We start from the raw sequence: 12130 nt of genomic DNA on the forward strand, positions 1-12130 counted from the left end.
GGTGAGTATCGATTCTTCTCTCTCTGGTCTTTTCCAAGATTTAGCGCATGGTGAATATCTGGTTCATCGTCGATTTTCCAGGTTTAAAGCCACACTGATAAGGTCCAATCAGTTCGTTGACGGTTAGTCTTTCACACAATGCGCTCGACAGGACCTTGTATGCAATGTTGAGGTGGCTTATCCCACGGTAATTGGCACAGATTGTGGGGTCTCCCTTTTTATGGATTGGGCAGAGCACACTGAGATTCCAATCGTCGGTCATGCTTTCTTCCGACCATATTCTACAAAGAAGCTGATACATGCACCTTATCGGTTCTTCGCCGCCGTATTTGAATAGCTCGGCCGGTAGCCCATCGGCCCCCGCCGCTTTGTTGTTCTTCAAGCGGGTAATTGCTATTCGAATTTCTTCATGGTCGGGTAATGGAATATCTATTCCATCGTCATCGATTGGGGAATCGGGTTCGCCATCTCCTGGTGTTGTACTTTCACTGCCATTCGACAGGTCGGAGAAGTGTTCCCTACATAATCCCAGTATGATCTGGACATCCGTTACCAGATTACCTCCTCGGTCCCTACGTGATAATGCTCCGGTCTTGAAACCTTCTGTAAATCGCCTCAACTTTTCATACAATTTTCGAGCATTACGCATGTCGGCCAGCTTTTCAAGTTTTTCATACTCACGCATTTCGGCCTCTTTCTTTTTACGTCTGCAAATGCGTCTCACTTCCCTCTTTAGTCTGTTTTCTCTCCACGACAACTCTCATCGTACCAACTGGTTTTTTGGCGTTGCCGGAGACCAATTGTTTCGGCTGCAGCGGTATGCAATGAGTTTGAGATGCCGTTCCACAGCTCCCTTACATCGAGATGCTGATGAGTGCTCCCAGAGAGCAGGAGTGCAAGTCGAGTAGAAAATCGTTCGGCTGTCGATTGTGATTGCAGCTTTTCGACGTCGAACCTTCCTTGGGTTTGTTGACGGGCGTTCTTTGCTGCACAGAGGCGAGTGCGTATTGTTGCTGCTACTAGATAACGGTCCGAGTCAATATTTGGTCCTCGGAGCGTACGCACGTCTAAAACACAAGAGACATGTCTTCCGTCTATCAAAACGTGATCGATTTAATTGCGCGTGTTTCGATCAGGGGACAGCCATGTCGCTTGATGAATTTTCTTGTGCTGGAATCTGGTACTACAGACAACCATATTTGGGGCCCCAGCGAAGTCGATCAGCCTCAGTCTGTTTGGCGATGTTTCGTCATGGAGGCTGAATTTTCCGACTGTTGTGCCAAAGACTCCTTCTTTACCCACCCCAGCGTTGAAATCGCCAAGCACGATTATGACATCGTGGCGGGGGCAGCGCTCATAGGTGCGTTTTAGGCGCTCATAGAAAGCATCTTTGAGGACATCAACCAGTTAGGCAGAGGCATCTTCCCAATTAAGGTTCCGGGCATTCCAAGTGCATGCCCTCAAATCATAATCCTTAAAACGTTTGCAGTGGTCGTCATCAAAAGGGAGTGGTTGGCCACTCCCAAGTGAATGACAATCTAAAACTTTCCTCACTTACGTGAACTTCTACACATGATCCCATGCTCCATCCCAATTAAGGGATGTTAAATGTATGTATATGCTCCTTTGTAATTTTCCCCGATCAAATACAATTAACTTAAGAACCTTTACAGAACATGAAAATACCTAATCTAAAATTCTTTGTATAGAGTTGTTTAAATCATATCGTCTGAAATGATATACTGTCTCGAGACAGTATTAACTTTTGGTTGGAAACTGACGCCTCTATGCGTTCGAAAAACTTCACTTGGTGTTTAGAATGGGCGCCAACTTTCGTTGTTGGCGCTTTGCCGCTAATCTATTTCCCCATTTCCTAGAAACTATTAAGTTTTGTTTTGCCCGACAATAGACCCAGCCTCTTAAAAATTGAAACACACTTAAAATTGAAATAACAGTGTGCTGCCGAATCACAGCCAAAATGTATATTGTGCAAAAACTTTATTAAGCAAAAATATTTATTTTTTCTTCTTACCCCCAATATGCAGTAACATATAAACAATAAATTTACTTATATATGTATATATGTACACTATGTATTACAGGATTTAAATAAGTAATAAAGGGTGTTTTTTAGAGGTATATAGTTCTGGTTGGGTAGCTGTCAAACTGGCTATCAGTGTATTTGACATTTCTTTTTAGTATGCTTTTGCAAATTAATCTACCACCGGAGCAATGTTTATAAAATCGTAGAATTTTATTTTACTTCATCAGGACTTTATTCATTTTAGATTGTATGTCTTTCATTTTAAATAAAAGTTGTATACCTCTAAACAAACACCCTTTATTTTACAACATTTGAAAATTTGTGCCTTGCTTGGGACGTGTATATGTGCTTTCATAAATGTATTTAATAATTCTTCTTTGTTGCTGTTATAACTTTTAGTTCAACACGTTTGTATGTGCTTAGAGTAAAACATTTTCTTATTTGTATATTTTTTGTATGTATACGTTTTAAAATGGATATGTATGTAAGCAAATATATTTGTTTTAAATTCCTTTTTAATACACCTAAGAATTTATATGTATCTATATATGTATATAATTTTGTTAAAATAAATTTAGCATAAAATTCACAACAAAATGCATTTTTGTAGCAATCGCTTTATTAATTTGGTAACGGTATTGTCCTTACGATTTTTGTTCAATAATTTTAATTGAATTAAATTTAATTTTAAATGTGTAAAAAACAGTTAGCTTATTTTAAATACATAACCTTAAACTATATATATTTGTAAACTTATAATTTATTATCGATTTGTAATTGAGTTTCTTCGATTAGTTTTAGGCCATTATTTGTAAATAATATTGAAAAAGTATGTGAGTGAATATGTGTGTATTGCAATGCAATTATGCTCACATACAAATACAACAAATTTGCAGTCTTCTAATCAATCTTCGTCTACTCACTTTTTTCTTCATTGAATTCTTTAGCTTTTTTGCTTGCATTTTCAGTGCCATTCTTGTTAGTGACTTTCATTACCGATTTCAATTGATCACTTAGCCAGTTGAGCTTTATTTTATTATACAATGGCCTATTCACAGTTAAGCGCATTTGGATCGAAACTTTTCGCGAATGCTGATGTTCAACGACTTACAAACATACATACATTTGAACGCTGTAGTTAAAAGTAGAAGCTCGGTGTTTTTAAATTGAATATATTTCATTTCAAAAACACTCGCTTAATTTAGAGTTTACTCTTCATTTATGAAATAAAAATATTAGTTTATAAATTCGGATAAATGTAGAAAAGAATTTCTTTAGGCATTAATTAATTTTTTTTTGATAATTGGAAGTTCGAGGAAATCAAATTTTTTATTGATCAATAAGCTTGAATTATAATTTGATAAATTATATTTACGCCTTTAAATCACATAGATAGCCTAGATTCGAGATCAATTAACTCTGGTACATTTCGCTACAGGTTATGTGTGTATGTAAGTACTGGCGTTTTGTAATCCCCTTCTTTCTTTCATTCTTACATACCATACATAACGATGGTGAACTTCAATTCCTTAATAATTTATTTCAGTTTTCTACACAACGAATGACATGTCCGTTCCTAGAGCGATATACAAGTATCGTTTTTACTCTTGCTCGACGCATTATTACTTAACTATGGATGTACGTATATGCATACTCGTATGTAAATGCTCTGTATAACATTTGAACTGCCAATTTCCTAGACGTCACTCATTCCGATTTACTCAACTACAATGGCTTCAAATAAGAGTCTTCTATAGCCGACGTATCCAACATTTCATCATCGTCGTGTGCAGTTTGTGGTTGTTCTTCCAGTTGTTGCTGGTTTAATTGTTGATTTTGACATTCTTTGCGACTATACTGTTCAATGCTAAAGTACATTAAGAAAGGTAGGAAAATTGGTTATAAAATGTATTTCGTTATGTACAGTGGATGGAGAAATAGATTTAAGGGTAAATAAATACTTAACAAGTAAGGAAGGGCTAAGTTCAGATGTATCCGAACATTTTTTACTCTTTATTTATTTATTTAATTTTATTAATATAACATACAATTTGAGCTACAAAAAAATATATTATATGTATACATATGGTATAAAGTTTATTGAAAGTTAGAAACTCGAATGTTAGGTATATATTAGAAGCACTGATTCAGATCGACTTCAAAGTTCTGGTATATAGAAAGTAGGCGTGGTTGTGAACCGAGTCACTCCTATTTAAAATTTTGTATATCAATTTGAGTTTGAAGGAAATTAAAGTTTATAGTGCTTTTCCTTACTGAATTAAAGCATTTTTAGTATTATTGTTTGCAATATAACCTTTGTATGGGAGGTGGGCGTGGTTATAATCAGATTTCTTCCATTTTTGGACTGTATAAGGTAGTTCCTAAAAAAGCGACTCTAGAAAGTTTGGTTGACAGTTATCCTATTTCGCCCATCTCGAAAGTAACATTTCTATGGTGTCAAGAAACACGTCTACCCAGTTTCATTAAGATATCTAACTGTGGGATGTACGGACAGACAGACGCCAGGTTCACTTTGGTATACATAACACTATATATAACTCGTTTAGTTTTGGGTGTTACATACAAATGCCTAAAAAGCGCGGAAATCGAACTATAACTTTTCAAGACCCAAGAGAAACCCAGTGTTTACCAATTTTTTTTACGGAAAACATAGGTAAATCTCGTTAAAATTCAGAGTAGATGTTTTCCTTATAATAGTGTGTTTCTGTACCGAAAATGATCAAAGTCGGCTCAATACTTCCTCAGGACTTCATTTACCTGATATACGGATTTTTAAACTAAAACAAAAGTTAAAATCGACCCAGGAATTATATCAATTCCTAAAACATGAGAAATTCACTATATTAGAGCGGCATCTGGCGTTTGTGGGTTTTTCTACTTCTCTTAACCTCATTGTTTTTCTTTTTCCGTATTGACGTCTAATTCGCCTATATAAATATTACAATGTTTGCTTCTCAGTATGAAGAACTCCAAGAAAATTCTTCACAACAGCTCCAATTTAAGTTCTGTTGAGACCAAAATACCAAATCTGCTTTTTTAAGCACATCTTAATGAAAAATTATAGTCGTCGGAGCACTAAAGCAGCAACCTGTGCTATTCAACAGTTTTTGGTGTTATATCAAAGCTCAAATAATTTAAAGGAATGCTGTCGAATTCAAAATCATTGGGCGGATAAAAAGCCGGACCCGTTCCCGTTTTATAGACATAATAGTCGTGGGAACGTTTTATATACTTATCAATGGTGGTACCGAGGAAAATTATATACTAAATGTCGTATGGGAAATTTTACTAGCATTGTCCTAGGACTCACTCGATTTTATATTCAGTAAAAGCCAAGATTCTCTTGGAACTCTATATACCCACGCTTCATTTTAATCGTAATTCATTAATCTCTAGAAGACGGTCTTGGCGTGAGATGGCTTGAAATACTCGACTTCACTGGTAAGAAAAGGTATCGGGAAAGTAAAATATAGATGAATTTCATTAGATGTGATATGTCGGCAGTCAACTTGGTGATCCCAACAGGTATGTGCACGTAGTATACGATAAATCATGATTTCTATGGCTAATATGTACAAATTGTTATAAAAATTGCCTATGCAATTTCTCAAGCTGAAAAGCAACTGTGGGAACATAAGTGTTTTTGCTAAAAATATTTGCGAAAACATTTGGTCTCTTTAAAAAAAAATTCATTTGAGATCTATCGTAATTGATATGAAGCCAAAGTTCGACATATTTTTGGCACCACAAACAATTTCGAAAAGACTTATATTTAAAATATTAAACACAGCCAGCTGTACATAGGAACATATGAAACTTAACAGGAATATTAATTTTAATTCTGCATTGTTTAGCTTGTGCCACAAATGGCTGCTTTAAACTCACAAATATACATATGTATATAAAGCTCATAAACACATTTTCAAGTACATAAGTATGTGCATTTACAGGTACACACAATTATATATGTATATACATATATATGTATTTTGTTTTATACATTAAATAAACATGCTCTTGATATCACAGCTCTATCTCTCACATCGTTGCTTTCTTTAGTAGTTCCACTCAGATATCTTAGTTCACTGCAGCACCTCACTCGTTAATTGTTCAATAGTTTGATGTTTGGTTATTTGCGGTTATATTTATATATCTGTATTATATATGTATATAGTATATACTTTTGAGCCTAAAGCATTGCGTATACGTACTGTCATACTACTCAAGTGGCTGTAATGTTAAGTGTTCATGTTTACCCTTAATAGATACTTTACAAATAGTATAGAAACAGGTAGATAACTGTTGAGGTATTTAATACTTATGTATTGAGGAACGAATTGGCAAAAAATTGGGGATTGTTATGTTTATTTTCATCACCGACTCTTTCCAAAAATGTTCTCATTTATCTTTATATATAACGTACAAGTGTAAGTCACCTAAACGGCTGGACCGATTTGAATGAAATTTTTTATGTGTCTTTAGATGGATTCGAGAATGGTTTGTAGTCACTATCGGTCAAATTTAAATAAAGCACTTAGTTAATTTTAAATTTTTAATTATTTTTGCACCAACTTGTCAAATTGCAAAATAAATTGCCTTTTCTCAGTTTTAATCCCTGGTTAAGAGTGAATGGAATATGTTTTGCGATGACCCTTAAAGACTTACAGTTGAACTTCTCTAACTCGAATCACCATAATCCACAAAAAAAATTCGAGTTAGAGAGACTTAGAGTTACAGAATTTTCATTAAATCATGCAATTAAAAAAAACACCGTAAAATATAAATTTATACACAGTTTTATTTATTTACTTCGCATAAAGTTTTATGTGCATACGTTAAAACATGTATTCTGTAATTATGTTCATTGTAGTTTGCTATTGTATAGCTATTGAATCTGTATCCCATGCCTTTGTTATATGATTTATGCAATCCATAAGAGTAATAACATATTTTTTGTTAGCCTCCATACGATATAGAGAGACTATTTTAAAATACTACCTCGATAGCAAAATTTAAAATTTTGTATTATCACCTGGTCGAAAAGTTCAATTTATGGAATGAATTTATGTAATTTTACTTCTATTGCCATTTCAAGTGTTCGAGTTAAGGCGATCTTCGACTTATAGAAAATTCGAGTTATGGAAGTTCCACTGTATTTACTTATAATACCATAACCTTACACTAGATCTCTTTCTACAATCAATCAATAATTGAATTTTATATCATTGCATAAAATTGATTAAATGTTAATAAGTGAACAAAACAATTATACTCTCTTAGCAACGTTGTTGCGAGAGTATAAAAATTCTATAAGCTGTAGAGATCTGATAAATTCTGTTGTAAACAAGTATAAGATCTTCCTGCTCCTTGTTGAAGGAGAAATATCTTCATATACTATTTATTAATGGAGAACTTTCCCGTAATTTATTTCTATAAAAGAACTTAAGTTGTCTATTGCTTGGAAGCTTTCCAATATACAACCTCTGCCGAGATTTACTTGAGGGAGAACATTCTCTTAAATAAATCGTTTTTTTTTTTATTTTGTCCGTCTTATCTTTTCAAACTGATTTGATTGGCATACATAACTTTAACATTTTCTAAGAAATGTATATTAAACAAATGTATCAATACCATTTTCATACATATGTAAATACATATAATATATGTATGTATCTATATCCATCTCGATTATTTTTAAGTTTTATAAACAACGGCTAGATGAATGGAAACATTTAAATAAAAGTTCAATAATTATTTGCTAATAAAACTTTTGATATCTTATTGAAACGAATTTTTATTCTCTTATGAGGGCAGGGACAATGTAAATTCATATAATGTATGTGCCTTCATACTATGAGTTCAAATAAAAACCAACATTCCCCGATTGTTCCGTGCGTTTTGTTGGCTTTCTTTCACCATTCTTTTGCATGTGAACTCAAAAGTTTATATGTTACATTTGTTACTAGTAAATCTATCGATTCGTTGTTTTCTCGTATTTGCCGAGTACTACTTACCACTCCAATTTTGGCACACCCAATACAGTCTCGATTTGGCGTTCCGGCTCATCAACCAGAAAATCCTCAAGAATTTTAATAATTTCACTGAATGTAGGACGATCACCAGGATTCACATTCCAGCAGGCATACATGAGGTTGTAGCTATTAAACAAGGAACAAGAACAGAGAAAAAACCATGAAATAGTTGGGAAAAGTGAAAAATTCAGTGAAACCTTTAAACAAAAGCGCCGAAAAATTGTAAATGGAATTCATTTGTTGACGGTGTTTGTGAACAAATATGAGGAATGTAGGAACTCTTGGCGAACAATACCCGGCCGGCAGCAATCTTTCTGCTCAGCATAAAAGTTATGCAATATACAATTACATACATATGTGTGTATTTATGTCATTAGGTTGAACCTTATCTTTTCGTGTTTCATAATAATTAGAATTTCGTGAGTACAAGATCTATAGGCATTACGAAATAAAGAAGAGTGCTTAGTAGAAAGTTTCCTTTAAATAAGAATCAGCTAAGCATTTGAAATATATTTTTTTCTTTCAGCAATCATAGAATCTATGCAGCGATATCGCTTATAAATGTGTATTTCATTCAACAAGTAAGCAATCGGTTTTTAGAAAAGTTGGTGGGGACTATAAACCAAACTTCTAGAATAATAGTTCCATTCCAATTACTGTTTAAATCCCAAAAGCTTTTACCGTGCTTTCGTAATCAAAACATAATAATGCTATCTTAATGACAATGTAAAATTTTGATATGTAACTCACAAAAATATTATAACCATTAATATGATAAAATATGGAAATGATATTCTCCTGTTTCTCAAGATCTCAAATCACCACATTTATTAATTGGTTTGAAACATTATTCAAAAACAAACTAAAACACATCGATAGTTCCCTATATGTTCCGCTCTCCAAAAAGTTTAAAGCCAGGGGGAAATATAGCATCTATTATGATAAAATTGTAATTGAGTCTGAGTACGGAAATTCTAACGGTTTATATTAGAAGGGGTCTGATAGACGCGATTTCAACTTGTTGATATAAAGCCCACCCTAATGGACATATCTTGTATGTATATATATATGTATGCATTAATGTGAATTTATCAGATATTCAAAAATAAGAACATATATACATATATGTATAGTTTTATTTTGCTGTAGAATGTGTAAATGTGTGGATATGTAAATATAGCGTCATCTATTAACTGTGAGTAAGCTGAAAATTTAACTTCAATATCCACTACAAGAGTATATATATGTTTATAAGATATATATAAACATGGCATACATAGCATCAATGATTTACTTACAATTCAGGTCCACAATTCTTTGGCTTCTCCATGCGATAGCCGGACTTCAGCAGATGCAAGAGGCGATTCGTCGGTATTGAGGGGTACGGTGTGCCGCCGAGTGTCACAATCTCATAGAGCAGTATGCCATACGACCAACTGTTGAACATTTCCATTTTATTGGCATAAAAAATGATGCATACAGGTCAGTTTTCGTTACGGCAACGTGGTTTATTATATTTATTTTGGTGACATCCAATCCAATCCGATATGTAAAAAATAAACGCATGAAAATAAAAATTTTAAAATTTATATAAAATTCATTAACGGTCAGTACGTCAGTTTCTGCATGAATCTGTATGCATTGTATGAAAAAATTAAAGACTCGAACACAGGCATACAATATTCATATATAATTTAGGTTAATTGAATTTACGGAAGTTTATAAGTACACAGAGGTATGTTGTATAGGAAAGAAAAGACTACATGAAATGAAGTATGGACACATACATGGACATATGGGATACCGTATATTCGTTACACAGAACCGATTAATGGGTTGATTTGTCCATTTTCGGAGAACATTATCGGAGTACCAAGATACCAAAATGGTTTTTTAAATTCATTAATGTGAATATTATATTTTCAGGCCTAAAAATTTTCTAGCAAATTTTGACTGGCGATAGCTACAATTCTACTAAATATTTAGAGAGCTCGAGTGACGCAATTGGTAACATCCCATCGAGCTCGGCTTATTGAAGATTTTGTATTATATTAAGGCCATTATATTATTATATAAAGGCCAACAAATGGTGCCAGCTCCGGACTATAAGATGTATGCATAAGAACCTCCCAATCAAGCGAGCTTCTGGCGAATCGCAATCGATGTATATACATATGTATGTATGCGGTCTGGCGTTGTCTTTCTGGAATACAATTCCTCACATATTCTGATCAACTAATTTTTGACAGTACATGTCCTGATTAAGAGTTTGGCCGTAGGTTAACTTGTGTGGCATACATGCATAGAGATTCCTTTTGCATCGTGATAAATATACAAAGGGAAAGAGGACTGCCAAAATTGAACTTTTACCAAAATCATTATACAATATCATTTTCAATATCAAAGTAGAGTAATTCGGAGAGAAAACAACAATAGATTGTCAAGTAAGTATACCATGAAAGTTTCATTAAATTTCAATTTAAAATTGAAAAATTTAAGTACCTGAAAGCAGATTGACATTTAACAACTTCAACTACAATACAAACTTATTTTATATCCACAAAGTTGTTTCGACAGCTTTAAGCTCTTGAACAAATTAAAGGCTATTACCAAATGAATTAATTCACGCGTAAATTTCCCATTCATTTTCAATTGCTCGATACTAGTACTTACGATGAAGCTACTGTATACACTCTATAAAGTCCCTTTCGAGCATATGTATATATCTGTCGAACAATAGTTAGGTAATTTAATAAAATTGTAAAGTGGATATCTTTTCTTGATCACGACAAATGGAGGAAATCGGTTTACGTATGTTTAGTTCAGCCAAAATTTTATCTATTTCAAATTTCGAAAAAATGTTTATCGACCTGAATATTAATGACAGTATTATATAGAGTTACAGATATTAATTAGTCATCATCTTAATTATATATTTCAATTCTCTAAATATGATATTCGTAAAAAAAAGTCCCCGAACGGCAGCATGTTCATTTTAAACTGAGTCCACTGTATATACTATACATAGGAAAGTAGAAACGTATAAAAAGTTTTGCGAATTCTGGTAGACAATTGTATGCGTATTTGAATAGTCGTACATTATTATCGCAACACCGTTGAGTTTTATTGAAATCATTCAAGTGGGTTAATAATTTCATATATTTTTGAACCACAATGTCTAGAATAACACTCGTATATATGTGCACACACTCGGATGTTTGTGCGTTAAAGTAACATTTGCTTGAGTGTTAAGAATAAATTGCATTGCACGTACTTGTGTACATATATATCTACATACATACATTAATTTACTCGTATTTTCCTAGCTTTTTAAACAATGAAATGAGTAAATCGAAAGTTAAATGCAAAGAATGATGGATATTTAAAATGGTGAAAAATATGTAGATATTTTTTTACATGAAATTAAATTAATTTACATTTAATACACATCTGCAGAGTGTGCTTGTTCGTAGCAAATATTTTACCACAACGTATGGTACTCAGTATCATTGATAGCTTTTAATAGTAGTTAGTACGTGTATAAAAATAAATATTTGAAATATGATTTAATGATTGATTTTGTTCTTCTTTTTGTATGAATCGGTGAAATATTGAGATATTTCGATGGGATATGTAGATAAGTCTTATATATGGGCATTTCCGCCATGTCGAACGGGACAATCGTACACCTTTCAACTAAAAAAAAAAGTATGAACAAAAATGTTTTTTAATTTTGACAGTAGGATTTTTTAATAGCCCTTCATTAGCTCTACATTTAGTGTTAAGGTTGATTTTGGAACGGTTTTCATTTTCAAGATAATTGCAAAAAGCCAAGGCATTCGCACGGGACAAAAAATGGAAGTCGTTTTTGGGGACAACGATTCAAACGGCGATTTCAGCGAATTGCGAGGCAATATTCAAATGTTTTTGATTGTAAAATGTTGCGCATTGATGGCCTTTAAAGATGGTATGAATTTCATCCAAAAATAATTTATAGTTTTTTTTTTAATTAATTATTAACCATATTCGCACG

The 12130-nt window shown here is 33.2% G+C and overlaps 1 protein-coding gene across 3 annotated transcripts in view; it reads right to left on the minus strand.

Moving 5' to 3' along the window:
- Nucleotides 1-1943: 1943 nt before the first annotated feature.
- The window catches only part of LOC105215239 (tyrosine-protein kinase receptor torso), a 128687-nt gene continuing 118500 nt past the window's right edge, over nt 1944-12130 (minus strand). For 2 of the 3 annotated variants that reach the window (XM_011189046.3, XM_054235040.1), the window contains exons 15-17: nt 9396-9533; nt 8080-8223; nt 1944-3911 (exon numbers count right to left, since the gene is read on the minus strand). In XM_011189046.3, coding sequence (XP_011187348.2) covers nt 3770-3911; nt 8080-8223; nt 9396-9533 — 424 coding nt within the window. In that variant the 3' untranslated portion in view covers nt 1944-3769. The remainder of the gene's footprint in view (nt 3912-8079; nt 8224-9395; nt 9534-12130) is intronic. The other variant, XR_008472048.1, reaches the window with a different exon arrangement.

Source organism: Zeugodacus cucurbitae, chromosome 6, assembly GCF_028554725.1.
Source record: "Zeugodacus cucurbitae isolate PBARC_wt_2022May chromosome 6, idZeuCucr1.2, whole genome shotgun sequence".
Classification (NCBI taxonomy): Eukaryota; Metazoa; Arthropoda; class Insecta; order Diptera; family Tephritidae; genus Zeugodacus; species Zeugodacus cucurbitae.